This window comes from Littorina saxatilis, linkage group LG6 (assembly GCF_037325665.1).
Source record: "Littorina saxatilis isolate snail1 linkage group LG6, US_GU_Lsax_2.0, whole genome shotgun sequence".
NCBI lineage: Eukaryota > Metazoa > Mollusca > Gastropoda > Littorinimorpha > Littorinidae > Littorina > Littorina saxatilis.
Window position 1 is genome coordinate 49,907,546 of NC_090250.1, and position 19,049 is coordinate 49,926,594.

General features: G+C 43.2%; 1 protein-coding gene across 1 annotated transcript in view; it reads right to left on the reverse strand.

Annotated features, from left to right (window-relative positions):
• Window positions 1-2,147: 2,147 nt before the first annotated feature.
• Window positions 2,148-19,049, reverse strand: part of LOC138969454 (acid-sensing ion channel 4-A-like) — a 55,449-nt gene continuing 38,547 nt past the window's right edge. Inside the window, exons 4-9 of the mRNA XM_070342240.1 lie at window positions 12,440-12,557; window positions 11,588-11,689; window positions 9,212-9,416; window positions 8,502-8,730; window positions 5,107-5,198; window positions 2,148-4,197 (exon numbers count right to left, since the gene is read on the reverse strand). Of these exons, the coding sequence (XP_070198341.1) occupies window positions 3,971-4,197; window positions 5,107-5,198; window positions 8,502-8,730; window positions 9,212-9,416; window positions 11,588-11,689; window positions 12,440-12,557 (973 nt within the window). The 3' untranslated portion in view covers window positions 2,148-3,970. The remainder of the gene's footprint in view (window positions 4,198-5,106; window positions 5,199-8,501; window positions 8,731-9,211; window positions 9,417-11,587; window positions 11,690-12,439; window positions 12,558-19,049) is intronic.

Genomic DNA, 19,049 nt, shown 5'->3' on the forward strand with positions numbered 1-19,049 from the left:
TTGTTTGATCGTGAATTTTCTTCAATGCATGTTGAATGTCATTGTGATACACATATGAAAAATTACACTTTGATCGAATTCAAGTCAAAATTGTCTTTACTATGTATATGCTTCACACACAAACACACACACACACACACACACACACACACACACACACACACACACACACACACACACACACACCCCGGAAAAGCATATCTCAAAAATGACTCAATGGATCCGTATGAAAATTGTTAGGGATATTCTTGTCCCGTTTTTGTCTGATTTTTGATAGGACAGTTTCATGACAATTAATTGTGATGAGGCGATGACACCTGCCAAATTGAACACGCGCACAAAAAGAAAAAGAAATGAATCATGCAAAACCCCTTCTTTGTTTGCTAGCTAAACTGCACAGTACGTTTTCCTATTACCTTCATATGTTACTACGTTTAGAATTACCAATGAAATGTTATCTTTCTCCTACTCTCTTACACACACACACACACACACACACACACACACACACACACACCCTCGCATAAACACACACACACACTCGCATAAACACACACACACACACACACACACACACCCTCGCATAAACACACACACACACACACACTCGCATAAACACACTCGCACACACTGTGACACACAATCACGCCTACTTACACAGAAACACAGACACTGACAGACAGACAGACAGACAGACAGACAGACAGACAGACAGACAGACAGACAGACAGACACACACACACACACATACACACACACACACATACGCGCACACACACACACACAAACAAACACACACGCATACACACTTATAAATGCTCTCGGAAATGTGGTCCCTCCGGGGCTAGGGCTGATGAAACACACACACACACACACACACACACACACACACACACACACACATACACACACACACACACACACACACACACACACACACAAAAGCATACATTTGATGTATGAGACGTGTTTGATGCATTTTGTTCAGATATTGCACATATAGGCTTATATAATTGATCTGATGTGGAAACATCATTTATTTTTCATACGTCAGAGATCCCACGCATTTCATGTACACTGCGTGAATTGACACTTGTAATTTCGTATATAACATCAAACATCAAGTTAATCATTGAAATGTGTTTTTTGTTTGTTTGGTTTAAACAATGTTTTATTAAATTAAACATGATACAACAATACAACGAGAAACAATAGGGACATGAACTCAAGCGAACGCTTATATTACGCGCCCTACGTAGTTGGAAAATCACACAAACATGATGTCGGACATAACATTACTAATAAACTATGGAACTATCTGGATCATAATCATTGTCAAAGCAAGTCAGAGAGAATAAGACAAAGCTAGCAAAGGGGGGGGGGGGGGGGTGGTTGGTTGTTTGTTTGTTTGTTTGTGTTTTTGTGTTGTTGTTGTTGTTGTTGTTGTTGTTGTTGGAGGCTATACATAAAATTTTATGTCCCCCGAAAGTACACAGTCGATTTATATCTGGAGGGCAATCCTCCCCTTAACTTTACACACACACACACACACACACACACACACACACACACACACACACACACACACACACACACACACACACACACACACACACTCACACACACACACACACTCACACACACACACACACTCACACACACACACACACACACACACACGCACGCACGCACACACACACACGCACGGATGCACGCACACACACACACACACACACACACACACACACACACGCTGTTCACTGTTAAAGCTTTTACGCCATTACAACTATAGAGAATACTACATGGCTTGCTGTGTCGTACCAGATTTACACGAGTTGTTTTTTTTAAATATTGAACTGCGAGCGAAAGCGAGCTGTTCACTATTTGAAAAAGCAACGAGTGTAAATCTGGTACGGAACAGCAAGCCATGTAGTATTCTGTTTATCCTACATACTGTACTTACGTGTATTTTACTGAAAACGTCCTGCATTCGAGGCAGCTAAATTGAAGACGATTGTTTTAGAACCTCGATCTCTTCTAAAGCCTCGTGCAATCTATTACGTCAAAGCAAAGAAACGACACTCTGAAAGTGTGGCGTGACGTGTTAGTTCTAAAGATTCATCGAGAGTAATTAGCGAGCGCAATTTGTGTTTCTATAATGACGTTTGTCTCGGTGACCTTGGCATCATAAGCAGTGGAAAAACAGGTCCCTGCCAGACTTGCTTGACATGACCTCATTTACATGATATACACACGTGTGATTTGAACGATTATTATCTCACGGGTGTCTCTCTCACGTATGTAGGATAAATAGACGTTTTGCATGTTACAGCATGTCTGTAACATGGCGTAACTTGATGTTTTGACTGTCGCAAAAGGTGCTGAAATTCAAAGCAAGATCGCAGCGATAACCCCGTCTAATCAAAGTATGGCGCTATAGTAAAAACCAAAATGTGATAAACCCATTGAAATTTAAAGTTTTCTTAGGTTTTAGAGTAGTTTTGTAAGTTGCAAAACGACACTTTTCGCCCAGTGATAAAAACCTTCACACGTGCGTGTATCGTAGAAATCCTGTCGAGTCAGACTAAAGCCTGGCTTGCGACCTCAACAGTAGTTTTCCACTGCTCGTTAGGAAAAAGTCACCTAGACAAACGTTATTCTCGAAACACTTTGCTGTTTCATCTGAAATAATATTTAGATTTTACACGTGATGCTATTATTCCCATTTTACGTTTGAGTCAGAGATTTGACAGTTTCCACATTCTGTGTCTACCGGTCTTTAGGCAAATTATTGCAACAAATGTCGTACCCAAACTACAAGAATTCATTCCCGTCAGAAGTGGATTAAACTAGAAGTAGGCAACCACCATTATATCTGCGTGCTTCAAACGCCTTAAATGCTCCACCTCCATGCTTCTTGAACCTTCCTACATGCGTGCGTTAAACGCATTAAATGCTCCACCTCCACATTTCTTGAACCTTCCTATCTGCGTGCTTCAAACGCCTTAAATGCTCCACCTCCATGCTTCTTGAACCTTCCTACATGCGTGCGTTAAACGCATTAAAAGCTCTACCTCCACGCTTATTGAACCTTCCTATCTGCGTGCTTCAAACGCCTTACATGCTCCAGCTCCACGCTTATTGAACCTTCCTATCTGCGTGCTTCAAACGCCTTAAATGCTCCAGCTCCACGCTTATTGAACCTTCCTATCTGCGTGCTTCAAACGCCTTAAATGCTCCAGCTCCACGCTTATTGAACCTTCTTATCTGCGTGCTTCAAACGCCTTAAATGCTCCAGCTCCACGCTTATTGAACCTTCCTATCTGCGTGCTTCAAACGCCTTAAATGCTCCAGCTCCACGCTTATTGAACCTTCCTATCTGCGTGCTTCAAACGCCTTAAAAGCACACTGAAGCTCCACGCTTATTGAACCTTCCTATATGCGTGCTTTAAACGCCTTAAAAGCTCTACCTCCACGCTTCTTGAACCTTCCTATCTGCGTGCTTCAAACGTCTTAAATGCTCCAGCTCCACGCTTATTGAACCTTCCTATCTGCGTGCTTCAAACGCCTTAAATGCTCCAGCTCCACGCTTATTGAACCTTCTTATCTGCGTGCTTCAAACGCCTTAAAAGCTCTACCTCCACGCTTCTTGAACCTTCCTATCTGCGTGCTTCAAACGGCTTAAATGCTCCAGCTCCACGCTTATTGAACCTTCCTATCTGCGTGCTTTAAACGCCTTAAAAGCTCCACCTCCACGCTTCTTGAACCTTCCTATCTGTGTGCTTCAAACGCCTTAAATGCTCCAGCTCCACGCTTATTGAACCTTCCTATCTGCGTGCTTTAAACGCCTTAAAAGCTCTACCTCCACGCTTCTTGAACCTTCCTATCTGCGTGCTTTAAACGTCTTAAAAGCTCCAGTTTCACGCTTATTGAACCTTACTATCTGCGTGCTTTAAACGCCTTAAATGCTCTACCTCCACGCTTCTTGAACCTTCCTCTTTTCAGGCGCCGTGACACCCTTGTTCGTGTCTCGATGGCCGCTGTCGGCGACGCTGATGGTGGGGAAGGAACGCCCCTTGTAGCGCCGCCACACCCCCCTCGCGGCCCAGGTCAGCAGACAGACCATGAAGTCCAGCACTTCGGCCAGGGTCAGCACGCTGGCCCCCAGAAAGAAGCCCATGTTACCTCCCAGAAGACCTAAGGAACGGAATAATAATAATAATGCGTTATATTTATAAAGCGTGTGTATCCAGGGTTAAACGGTACTCAAAGCGCTGTACAACCCCCCCCTCCACAATAACATATCATTATTTACAGTGCCATCCCACACATAATTATCAATGAATAACAGAATAACTGCGGCATCTTCCGATCTCCTTGGTCAAGTTACGTATGTGCAGACCTAGCATGCTTTAGCCTTTTCCCCTTTGAAAGTATACACAAGTACAAGACCAAATTATGCAAATTCGAATGAAAAAAAGATTTTTTCTTCTCCTGCGTTCGTGGGCTGAAATTCCTTCGTACACTACGTGTTTTTTGCACGAGTGGAATTTTACGAGTATGACCGTTTTTACCCCGCCATTTAGGCAGCCATACGCCGCTTTCGGGGGAAGCATGCTGGGTATTTTCGTGTTTCTATAACCCACCGAACTCTGACATGGATTACAGGATCTTTTTCGTGCGCACTTGGTCTTGTGCTTGCGTGTACACACGGGGGTGTTCGGACACCGAGGAGAGTCTGCACACAAAGTTGACTCTGAGAAATAAATATCTCGCCGAACGTGGGGACGAGCTCACGCTGACAGCGGCCAACTGGATACAAATCCAGCGCGCTACCGACTGAGCTACATCCCCGCCCGAAAAAAAAAGAGATAATGTCCATTTAGAAGTGGTGGGTTATAAAAACTCGAAAATACACAGCAAGCATACCCCCAAAAACGAAGTATGATTGGGTAAAACCTGCACAGTGAAGTAGCTTTTTTCACTGCGTGCAGCTGCATGCAGCGTATAAATATCAAAACAGGCTTGCACGAGTAGGCACTATGTACGTTTAGTTAATGATAAGTAACCCTGTCCAACATGTAAGATTAATTAAGACTTAATTACCCATTATTGTGATCCAGTCGTACTCTGGCTCTTGTCGTGTTTCTTGTGTCATCAAATCTTCGTAGTAAAAGTTCAGCTGAAGGTAATTGTTCCTGCAAATAAGCAGTCGCATTTGTTTTGTTTTTAAAGAAACACTTAGTCTTTACACTTCGCCCATACCCAACAGAAAAGCGTGGCAACCGCATTCACATCATGACAAAAGCATCGTTAAAAGAACCTGAAGCTAAACAAATAAGCAACCTTTAAACAAAACTGGACACTCAATACAATTGTTTAACAACTGAGCTTTAGTATATGTATCCAAAGCGTGTCTGTCCGGCTTTCCGTGAAAATATATTCACATGGGTGCTTTTTAGCGTGTCAACGTGACGTGAACACAGTTCAGTTTCCCCCCAGGAGGTCACTTTGGAAAAATACCCGTCTCAGTTATTGGTTGTTGTCACTAGCTTAAACAGCCAGACACAAACATGATGATGAAGTGAGATGACAGCTGGTTGGAATTGTATTTTACGGCAGGAATAGAACAGTTTGCATACTGCTGGTTTCAACACAATCAATGGTAGCATTATTCGGCCAGTCGTTAGTACAGGCATACGAAAACCTGGGCCCGGTAGCTCAGTTGGTAGAGCACTAGACATGTGATCTTAGGGCCATGGGTTCGAACTGTGCCGGGACGGACACGGGTCAACTTATGTGCAGATTCTGAGACGGTATCCATGTTCCACCCCCGTTTCACCACTGTGGCACGTAAAAGACCCCGGTCATTCTGCCATTAGTGCAGGTGGCTGATTACACCTAAACACGCAGACACCTGGGCAAGGCTGTTCTGTTGCTGCTAGCTTTCCATTAGGAGGAAGCGACCCGAATTTCCGAGCGACGGGACAATAAAGTTATAGCATGAAAAAGAAACTTAACCTAAGAAATCTGAAAATAGTGACGTCACAAGGAAAGACACCACTGGAGAGACACCACTGGCACCTATAATAATAATGATAATAAAGATAGCTTATATAAATAGCGCCGCTTCACAAATTTAACTATGCTCTTAGCGCTGTACATCGAGATATAACAATTTCAATAATATAAATACAAAGATGATATTATTATAATACACATTTACAAATATCACTCACGTGCATACATCCTCGTGCACACCACGCGCATACACACTCCCACTCATTAGCAAGTGCTTCCATCCCCCTGCCACTGAGATGTTCATATACCCCCCTGGAAAAGCTCACACCATGTCCGTCTCCTCTCTAGACTGTACATACACTCAGCAAGAAAAAGAAAGACTAAATGCAAATTTCATACACAACCCTATGGCTCAATCAAAGCTGAAAGCTGATCAATTGTGATGTTGTTGAAGGTGACATTAAAGTCAGCAACTGTAGGAATGAAGTTCAGCGTGACGCCATCGTGCCGTTTTAAGGGGGGCTACATTACCAAGGACTTTACAGTGATGGGCTATGACGCGAAGAATGAAAATCTTACAATCAAGAAAGAAAGAAGAATTGTAATTTTTTGGGAATGAAACACTTTCAACAGCCGGCGATTTTCATAAAAATTGGAAAATAGCAACTGTTCACAACGAACCAAACATTTCACATTTACTGGACACGCCCGAGTGTGTGTGTTGTATGTGTGTTGTTGTCATAATACGTATTATGTACATGACAACTACGATACGCAAGTCGATTAAAAGATCTGCACAAACCTTGGATGAGATGCACGAGAAAGTGACCAACCGGTCGGGAGCCAGCCGCGGCGTTGGATTGGTTGATATGGAGATTTGCTTGTGATTTCAACGAATCAGACCACGCGGTTTGTTCTCTCCCGTTTGTGTGGCCCCCACTTAACGCGGACGTATTTCTCTCATTTCTCATTTCTCATTACTTTATTGTCCCATCGCTGGGAAATTCGGGTCGCTTCCTCCCAGTGGAAAGCTAGCAGCAACGGAGTCGCGCTACCCAGGTGTCTGCGTGTTTAGGTGTATTCAGCCACCTGCACTTATGGCAGAATGACCAAGGTCTTTTACGTGCCATTGTGATGACACGGGGGTGGGACATGGCTTCCGTCTCTGGGTCTGCACATAAAGTTGACCCGTGTCCGTCCCGGCCCGAATTCGAACCTGCGACCTTTCGATCACAAGTCCAGTGCTCTACCAACTGAGCTACCGGGCCCCCCTATTTGGGCGAAGGTGGGGAAGAGATAGTAGACGGGAAACAAAGGTCGTACATTACAGTGTTCTGGATGGTCGAACGACCTGTATGTATACGTGTAGATATTGCGTCACCCGTGACTCACTTTTTTCTCCAATGTTCCAAATACATACGTTGTTTTGCTCCCACCAAGACTGCAGATCTTGGCAAACGCTGTGACGTAAAAGCTAGATTTGATGACGTTACCCGTAAACGTTCCCGTACACGTCCTGAAAAGTGCTGATCTAGATCTTGCTATTACTGACCATGCATGACCTAACGATCAATGCACACACAAACAAGTCGCGTAAGGCGAAAATACAACATTTAGTCAAGTAGCTGTCGAACTCACAGAATGAAACTGAACGCAATGCAACGCAGCAAGACCGTATACTCGTAGCATCGTCAGTCCACCGCTCACGGCAAAGGCAGTGAAATTGACAAGAAGAGCGGGGTAGTAGTTGCGCTGAGAAGGATAGCACGCTTTTCTGTACCTCTCTTCGTTTTAACTTTCTGAGCGTGTTTTTAATATAAACATATCATATCTATATGTTTTTGGAATCAGGAACCGACAAGGAATAAGATGAAAGTGTTTTTAAATTGATTTCGACAATTTAATTTTGATAATAATTTTTATATATTTAATTTTAAGAGCTTGTTTTTAATCGAAATATAACATATTTATATGTTTTTGGAATCAGCAAATGATGGAAAATAAGATGAACGTAAATTTGGGTCGTTTTATAAAAAAAATATTTTTTTTACTATTTTCAGATTTTTAATGACCAAAGTCATTAACTAATTTTTAAACCACCAAGCGGAAATGCAAAACCGAAGTCCGGGCTTCGTCGAACATTACTTGACCAAAATTTCAACCAATTTGGTTGAAAAATGAGGGCGTGACAGTGCCACCTCAACTTTCACGAAAAGCCGGATATGACGTCATCAAAGACATTTATAAAAAAAAATGAAACAAACGTCTGGGGATATTATACCCAGGAACTCTCATGTCAAATATCATAAAAATCGGTTCAGTAGTTTAGTCTGAATCGCTCTACACACACACAGACAGACGGCACAGACAGACACACACACACGCACGCACATACACCACGACCCTCGTCTCGCTTTTAACGTCTCTACGTTAAAACATTTAGTCAAAACTTGACTAAATGCAAAAACACTGTCATCTACCTGTACTCTGACAAGTTCAGACTAGTCTGTCCTTGAGGCTGGAGTAGCTGGACAGAGGCAGGAGCGGGATAGTAGATGGAGGAGATGGTAGGGACATAGCTGACGGTGTGACAGGGCCGTGGACACTGCAGTAACTCGCCTGTAGCCAGGGCGGTGTCCACGATTCTCCCGTGCGCCTTGCTCATGCAGTCAACGTCCGCGAAAGTGCAAATCTTGAGCCCATCCGATGCTGCAGTCAGATATTAAATAAAATAGCAAGAAATTTTTTCAACACTCAGACACAGCCTCGACATACATTTATACACACAACATACACAAACACGCACGTACGCATACGCTTTACCACTAACACACATTTACGCACACAACACATATTCTAACGCACGCATGCACGCACACGCAAGCCCGCACACGCACGCTCTCACACACACACACACACACGCACACACACACACGCACACACACAAACGCAAGCGCGCACGCACACACGCACACACACATACACACCCACACACACACAAATACACACACAAACACACTCAATTTCTCTTTGTATCAATAACTGCCCTGTCTGTCTTTGTGTCTATGTGTCTGTCCAACCATGTAGCTTTGTAATTAATTTGTCTGTCTGTCCCTACCTTCCCCCATCATCCCCACCCCCCCCCCCACACACACACCCCTCCCACCGCCTCAACGAAAATCTAACTCACGTGTAAATATCTGCGAGCAGTTACAGATGTCAGTGACGAGTTCATATGCCCTCATGACCAGACAAGCGTCCAGGCTATACGAAGATCCCTTGGAACCAGCGTACAACTCCGGAGACCCGTCCATTGCTTGGCGAAACTCTGCAGTGTCCGTTTTCACACACACTGAATCACCGAACGCTTTGTAGGGACTGGCCAGGTAATGATGCTGAAAAAAAGATACAAAGCTATAATAGACCTAATAATAATACTGCCTGCGTGAGTGCGCGCGAGTACTGTTCGTTTGAATGTCGGAAATGAATTGTTTAATCATCTCTCTCTCTCTCTCTCTCTCTCTCTCTCTCTCTCTCTCTCTCTCTCTCTCTCTCTCTCTCTCTCTCTCTCTCTCTCTCTCTCTCTCTCTCTCTCTCTCTCTCTCTCTCTCTCTCTCTCTCTCTCTCTCTCTCTCTCTCTCTCTCAAATTTTTAGCTTTCAAACGAAATCTGATATAATAGACATTGTAGTATAATATGTTTTACATATTTGTTTTAGAAATCATGATTTTTGCGTGGGCATCGTTCGAGCAAGACCTGATTTCTGAAATCGCTAACTGTGTTATGCCACTTTCGGGAATTCCCGTTTTTGGTCTGCCTTTTTTGTCTGCGAGTGATTGAGGACTTCCAAACCAAGATGTATCCGTGCACCTTTAATTAAAAACGTCTTTGAAAACAGCTCAAACGGATTAAAAATTATATAATCTAACTAGAGTACACACCCATGCTACCGGCACGGTTGGCCTAGTGGTAAGGCGTCCACCCCGTGATCGGGAGGTCGTGGATTCGAACCCCGGCCGGGTCATACCTAAGACTTAAAAATTGGCAATCTAGTGGCTGCTCCGCCTGGCGTCTGGCATTATGGGGTTAGTGCTAGGACTGGTTGGTCTGGTGTCAGAATAATGTGACTGGGTGAGACATGAAGCCTGTGCTGCGACTTCTGTCTTGTGTGTGGCGCACGTTATCTGTCAAAGCAGCACCGCCCTGATATGGCCCTTCGTGGTCGGCTGGGCGTTAAGCAAACAAACAAGTCGCGTAAGGCGAAAATACAATATTTAGTCAAGTAGCTGCCATTTTTCAGCAAGACCGTATACTCGTAGCATCGTCAGTCCACCGCTCATGGCAAAGGCAGTGAAATTGACAAGAAGAGCCGTGTAGTAGTTGCGCTAAGAAGGATAGCACGCTTTTCTGTACCTCTCTTTGTTTTAACTTTCTGAGCGTGTTTTTAATCCAAACATATCATATCTATATGTTTTTGGAATCAGGAACCGACAAGGAATAAGATGAAAGTGTTTTTAAATTGATTTGTACAATTTAATTTTGATAATAATTTTTATATATTTACTTTTCAGAGCTTGTTTTTAATCCGAATATAACATATTTATATGTTTTTGGAATCAGCAAATGATGGAGAATAAGATAAACGTAAATTTGGATCGTTTTATAAATTTTTATTTTTTTTTACAATTTTCCGATTTTTAATGACCAAAGTCATTAATTAATTTTTAAGCCACCAAGCTGAAATGCAATACCGAACCCCGGGCTTTGTCGAAGATTACTTGACCAAAATTTGAACCAATTTGGTTGAAAAATGAGGGCGTGACAGTGCCGCCTCAACTTTCACGAAAAGCCGGATATGACGTCATCAAAGACATTTATCAAAAAAATGAAAAAAACGTTCGGGGATTTCATACCCAGGAACTCTCATGTCAAATTTCATAAAGATCGGTCCAGTAGTTTAGTCTGAATCGCTCTACACACACACACACACACACACACACACGCACGCACATACACCACGACCCTCGTTTCGATTCCCCCTCGATGTTAAAATATTTAGTCAAAACTTGACTAAATATAAAAAACACACCCATGCTTCGTGATTAAAAGGTCTCACTAGCTGTTAAGGGATTCTTAATTGCTTACTGCACATTTCTCCGACGTCAAATGTTAGGTTGAGACGCGCATCCCCATCTATTACCCCGAATCAATGGATGTGTTCCCTGGCTGGCTGTTTTAGGGCGTGTAAAGCTCCTATTTCCCGTTTTACCACAGCTAGGAACCTAATGTGTGGAACACACCGTATGCACCACAATTCCAAGCTTCTCACCATATCAGCTCAATAATTATATTGAACCCAGAGTACCAGAGCTACAAGTCTAATCCAAAGACAGACAAACAAACAAACAGACAGACAAACAGCGGGGCAGACCGATTCCTATTCACAACCCGTATGTACAGTAAAGAAGTGCGATGTCCGTATTTTGTAAAGAAAACGGCATCATATCGACAGACATTGCAATTTATTTTACTACCGTAGAAAGAAATAATGGGAACAAACTCTCACTTTCACAACTTTCAACGCCACATTTGTCGCGTAGCCTGGGGAGGCCACATGACGTGACGACGCTAACATTTCCGGTAAATCACCCGGCGTGTGCACGTGAAACTGAAACAAAAAAGACAGAATGACAGAATCATTTCAGACAATGCATACGAAAATGTGGCGTATTAATATTTGTTGTCAAGATGATTTTTTTGTGTATTGTAATGGCAGAGACTCTAGAGACATCCGAAAGGCTGAACACGTAACACATCGCTGGAATGATTTAATGCATAAGATTCATACACACACACACACACACACACACACACACACACACACACACACACACACACACGCGCGCGCGCGCGCGCGCGCGCGCACAGACACACTGGTCTCAAAAAGCGGCTAGGCTGTGGATTGAAAGTGTATGTTGAAGTGGAAGGATGCTATTTTGTACCACATACGCAAGAGAGACCAGCTATGAAATAACAATACCGTACACTTCACATGTGTGTATATTTCATGTAAATGAGGCAAACGCGTCAAGCTCTGTGATTGGCTATGCATGCAGGACTACTATTGCAACAAAATGGCAACTTCAACGAACTGTTCTGAGCAGCATTCAATGACATTGACGACCTTACTGAGCGATGAACTATAATAATTATTACCTTTTTGTTGAGTCAACATTTGAACAATTAAATAACACAATAAATGAATCGATGATGCAGTTCGACTTCTCTTCGATTCACGGTTGATCACACAGTAAATTCGTACGATTTTCGTCACCTTGCTTCTTTCGTTGGACAAAACAACCACGGCAACGAAAGACAAGTTCACACTTTTCAACACAAGAATTGTGCAAGCACTGACCTTCACTCCTAGTGTCAGGACGTGTGGGGAGTACCCTGCAGCGTTGACGTTGATGGTCAGTCTCAGTGATGTCCTTCTGGTCGCAGGCTGCAGTTTACTTGCATTCAGTACGAAACAGCTGAGAATGAAAATCGATAAAAAAAAAACCACCCACACAATTAACCACACACATGTGTAAACGCACGCACGTACGCTCGCACGCAGAGACATATATTCACACAAACACACACACACATACACACACACACACACACACACACACATGTTCACACACACACACACACGCACACGCACGCACGTACGTACGTACGCACGCACACACATATCGCGTGCACACACCACAAACTGTGACACACACTGGCCCATGCACACATCACATGTTCTTTACCACACACACACACACACACACACACACATAGGTGGTTTTACAGTCATTTGGGGTCGGCTGTGTATCAAAATGCCATCTTGCTCAAAACACAGGCATTTGGGGTCTCTTTTGTTTTAAGTGTTAGAAAGTTTCTTAAAACTTCAATGAGCGTTAAATGCCATTTTAAAGTGTGAAAACTCATTTCAGGAGGTTATTACATAAAATGCAACCTCCAGCGTGATTTTTAGAAAAACAGACATTTGGGGACGATGTTTGCTGTACAGCAGTGAAATGGGGACGTATGTGTACACAAAGTGCAGAGCTAGAATTACGTTATCGGTGCTATGAATGTTTTAGGTGTTAGAAAGTTTGTTAAAACTTCAATGAGCGTTAAATGCCATTCTAAAGTGTCAAAACTCATTTCAGGAGGTTATTACATAAAATGCAACCTCCAGCGTGATTTTTTAGAAACAAACAGGTATTTGGGGACGATGTTTGCTGTACAGCAGTGAAATGGGGACGTCCAAAAGTGCAGAGCTCCCGCAGAGCTATATGAATGGTTTCATCACATACATGGCGCTAGGCGACATATGTTGTGAAAAATTTTACAAATCACGTTTTTGCGCCCGATATTTTCTTGTCATCTCCAAAGTCAAGGGACAAACACGAAATTCCTTGACTTTTGGGGTAGCGCGACTCTGTTAATTTTAAGAATTAAAAAAAAAAAAAATTAATTACTAGGATGTCCCATCGTTGGGAAATTCCGGTCGCTTCCTCCGAGTGGAAAGCTAGCAGTGACAGAGTCGCACTACCCCAAGTCAAGGGATCTATTAGTCCTGTTTCGCCGTTATCCCAATTCGCCCCCATCCCATTTTGACGACATTTCTCAGGCCAAGTGTCATTTTACCACCATATCATGTACCATTAGCTCCACATCCCATTTTGGCGCAATCCCGTTTCGCCGTTAGCCCATTTCGCCCCCATCCCATTTTTGCGACATTTTACAGGCCAAGTGTCATTTTACCACCATGTCATGTACCATTAGCTCCACGTCCCATTTTGACGCAATCCCGTTTGGCCGTTATCCCATTTTGCCCCCATCCCATTTTTGCGACATTTCATAGGTTATGTGTCATTTTACATGCCATTCTAAAGTGTCAAAACTCATTTCAGGAGGTTATTACATAAAATGCAACCTCCAGCGTGATTTTTTAGAAACAAACAGGTATTTGGGGACGATGTTTGCTGTACAGCAGTGAAATGGGGACGTCCAAAAGTGCAGAGCTCCCGCAGAGCTATATGAATGGTTTCATCACATACATGGCGCTAGGCGACATATGTTGTGAAAAATTTTACAAATCACGTTTTTGCGCCCGATATTGACAGAGTCGCACTACCCCAAGTCAAGGGATCTATTAGTCCTGTTTCGCCGTTATCCCAATTCGCCCCCATACCATTTTGGCGACATTTCTCAGGCCAAGTGTCATTTTACCACCATATCATGTACCATTAGCTCCACATCCCATTTTGGCGCAATCCCGTTTCGCCGTTAACCCATTTCGCCCCATCCCATTTTGGCGACATTTTACAGGCCAAGTGTCATTTTACCACCATGTCATGTACCATTAGCTCCACGTCCCATTTTGGCGCAATCCCGTTTGGCCGTTAGCCCATTTCGCCCCCATCCCATTTTTGCGACATTTTACAGGCCAAGTGTCATTTTACCACCATGTCATGTACCATTAGCTCCACGTCCACTTTTGGCGCAATCCCGTTTGGCCGTTATCCCATTTTGCCCCCATCCCATTTTTGCGACATTTCATAGGCCATGTGTCATTTTACATGCCATTCTAAAGTGTCAAAACTCATTTCAGGAGGTTATTACATAAAATGCAACCTCCAGCGTGATTTTTTAGAAACAAACAGGTATTTGGGGACGATGTTTGCTGTACAGCAGTGAAATGGGGACGTCCAAAAGTGCAGAGCTCCCGCAGAGCTATATGAATGGTTTCATCACATACATGGCGCTAGGCGACATATGTTGTGAAAAATTTTACAAATCACGTTTTTGCGCCCGATATTTTCTTGTCATCTCCAAAGTCAAGGGACAAACACGAAATTCCTTGACTTTTGGGGTAGCGCGACTCTGTTAATTTTAGGAATTAAAAAAAAAAAAATTAATTACTAGGATGTCCCATCGTTGGGAAATTCCGGTCGCTTCCTCCGAGTGGAAAGCTAGCAGTGACAGAGTCGCACTACCCCAAGTCAAGGGATCTATTAGTCCTGTTTCGCCGTTATCCCAATTCGCCCCCATCCCATTTTGGCGACATTTCTCAGGCCTAGTGTCATTTTACCACCATATCATGTACCAATAGCCCCACATCCTATTTTGGCGCAATCCCGTTTGGCCGTTAGCCCATTTCGCCCCCATCCCATTTTTGCGACATTTTACAGGCCAAGTGTCATTTTACCACCATGTCATGTACCATTAGCTCCACTTCCCATTTTGGCGCAATCCCGTTTCGCCGTTATCCCATTTTGCCCCCATCCCATTTTTGCGACATTTCATAGGCCATGTGTCATTTTACCACCGTGTCAAACCACTAGCGCCACATTCCATTTTGTCGCCATGCCGTTTTGCCGTCATCCCATTTTGCCGCCATCTCTATTTCGCGACATTTTGGATTGTGGCAAAAATGGAATTTGGCCTAAACGGAATGTCTTCCTAGTTGAATAACGCAGTATAGTAGTATAGTGAGGCTTGGCAAGAAGAATAAATAAAAAATGTGATGGCGGCCAAATGGGATGGTGTCAAAATGGGATGACGTGCTATTGTTATGACACGGTAGTAAAATGACGCTTGGCTTGTGAAATGTCGCGACAATGGGATGGGGGATAAATGGAATACGGTGAAACGGCATGGCGGCCAAATGGGATATGGTGTCAAAATGGGATGTCGCGCTATTGTTATGACATGTTAGTAAAATGCCCTGTCACGTAGTCTCAATCCAAATTGGAAATCCATAGCATCATCATTATAATCATCCTCATCTCATTAATCATCCAAAATTATAAATTTTATAAAATGACGCTTGGCTTGTGAAATGTCGCGAAAATGGGATAGGGAAAAAAATGGGACGGCGGCAAAATGGGATTGCACCAAAATGGGATGTGGATCAGCCACTAGATTTCCAATTTTAAAGTCTTAGGTATGACCCGGTGTGACGTTTTCATCTTTCGCCGTGTTGATATTTCGATTTTCGGCCTCGTTGATCTAGTATAAACTCTACACTGAACAAAAAAAACACCCTTCGATAGTACTGATGAGCGACCTTGTGTACCTTACATTCATGGGGCCAAATTTGTCCAACCAATTATTTTATTTAACTTAGAAATTTGATTCATCCTAAAATGTTTCCCTTCTTACTCAAGGGACGTAACCACTCGGTACACGTTTTCGAAGAATTCGATTTTGGGAGTGAAATCTATTTAATTTCACAACCAATTTTTTTCACATGCAAGAAACTGACATGCTTTTCGTCCATAAATAATTTCTCTTCTTAATTTTACCAGGAAACAACATTTCGGTCTCGAGTAAATATCGAGGGGGAAATATGTACACAGGCGAAAGATGAAATCGTGACACCGGCCGAGGTTCAAACCCACGACCTCCCGATCACGGGGCGGACGCCTTACCACTAAGCTAATCGTGCCGGTTTACCCTTGAGTGACAGACGGACAGACAAAAGAATATACAGACAGACCGTAATTAACACAAACACACACACTCAGCAGAGCAAAGCGGTATAACACACAAACTCAGCAGAGCAAGGCAGTATTACACACACAGACTCTGCAGAGCAACTAAGTCGGTGACACACAGACACAGTTATTTGGGGACGATGTTTGCTGTATAGCAGTGAAATGGGGACGTCCAAAAACCGATAGCTCTGCGCTGTGCTATGAATGGTTTCATCAGTTACATATGGCGCTAGGCGACATAAGAGTATTTCCAATCCAGTCAGTAGCTAGCATTCACGACCCTGACAACGGATGGTTTGAGTCTGATTTATGAGAATGAGAATGAGGGAGAGAGAGTTGTATTAAATTGAATTGAATTAAATTGAATTGAATTTATCTTTCTCTTAACACTGTAACAGAACAAGAAATGCTAAAATGTTTTTTTTCCATCCCGCCCTCGCCCATTGAGTTGAAATAGAAGTTAACCACATTATGTTTGAAAATGTTCCAGTGCTTTATGTACAATAATGTTTCAATACAATCATAGTGTATTAACATTTTACCAGTATCAGCTGCAAAATAGAAGTAGTGCTTTACAAGTTTCGAAAGAGAAACAGCATGTAATGATACGTAAATGGTGTACAGCAGTGAATTGGGGACTGTTTCCCAAACAGCAGTCAGATGGGGTCTGGTTGTTGTACAGCAGTCATTTGGAGGCACAAGCTAAAACTGCTTCAGAGATGTGTGTTTTTCATTGGCTTTGATCTCCGCTGAGAGGGAGAGAGTCAGAAAGAGCGACATAGACAGATAGACAGAGACAGAGAGACAGACCGAGACAACAAAGGAGAGGTTAAGGACACCCCCTTACCCTTGAGTGACAGACGGACAGACAAAAGAATATACAGACAGACAGACCGTAATTAACACAAACACACTCAGCAGAGCAAAGCGGTATAACACAAACTCTGCAGCAAGGCAGTATTACACACACACACACACACTCTGCAGAGCAACTAAGTCGGTGACACACAGACACAGGTATTTGGGGACGATGTATGCTGTACAGCAGTGAAATGTGCTTGTTTGTTTGTTTGTTTGCTTCACGCCCAGCCGACCACGAAGGGCCATATCAGGGCGGTGCTGCTTTGACATATAACGTGCGCCACACACAAGACAGAAGTCGCAGCACAGGCTTCATGTCTTACCCAGTCACATTATTCTGACACCGGACCAACCAGTCCTAGCACTAACCCCATAATGCCAGACGCCAGGCGGAGCAGCCACTAGATTGCCAATTTTAAAGTCTTAGGTATGACCCGGCCGGGTTTCGAACCCACGACCTCCCGATCACGGGGCGGACGCCTTACCACTAGGCCACCGTGCCAGTATGGTTTGAGTCCTATTTATGAGAACGAGAATGAGGGAGAGATGATTGTATTGAATTGAATTGAATTAAATTGAATTGAATTGATCTTTATCTTAACACTGTAACAGAATAGGAAATGCTAAACTACTTTTTTTTTTCATCCCGCCCTCGCTCATTGAGGTGAAATAGAAGTTAACCACATTATGTTTGAAAATGTTTCCAGTGCATTATGTACAATAATGTTTTAATACAATCATAGAGTATTAACGTTTTACCAGTATCAGCTGCAAAATATAGTAGTAGTGCTTTACGAGTTTTGCAAGAGAAGCAGCATGTAATGATACGTAAATGTGATATAATACAACAGCGATCAAAGTTCAAGTCTGAAGGTAGGCTCTGAGAAGTGTAACCAGTGCATGCAAATCCTTGGCGATATGATTTATCTCAATAAGGTACAGTGTTCGTCGCACATCCGCAGGCTCCTCAATAAATGCCAGTCGTTCTGATTCATCATAACTCATGTCTGCTTTGTCCCTGAATAACGTCCAGTACAATGTTTCAGCTTTGGTACAATCGTAGGTGAACATGAAGTCATCTGATTTTGCAAGCAGCTGTTTGGATGAAGCATTGTACACCATTCTAATCACTTTCTTTCGTGTTCTGGGGTTCGTAGTAATTTCTAAAGCAAGTGCTTTTACTTCCCCTAGACTGTACTCCCTTTCCAAAGCATCCTTTTCAGCTTTAGTCAACTGCTTTTCCACTGGTTCCTCTGTATCACTCTCTGACGTAAAATATCTGTCCTTGTCACTGTCAGTGGCCACGCATGTGGAGTCAACGGATTGCTGCAAGGCAGGTTCCGTCAGCTTGGATGGAATGTGGCTCCGTGATTCACGTGCTTCAATGTTCACAACACAGCTTGCCTCGCTGTCAATGCGTTCGCCGGCGTGTAGTCTCATTTTCTGTTTGTGCCTAACGTCGGGAACTTTGTCGTACGTGTTTGTGTGAATTATGCCTGATGTTGTGCTGGCATGATTTCGCAGATGATCGATCAGCTGTATCAACAGAAGAAACGCATACCTCTTTGCTGTTAAATTGTTGGGATCATTGTCTGTCACGTCTGAGCTGCGAAGGGGTTT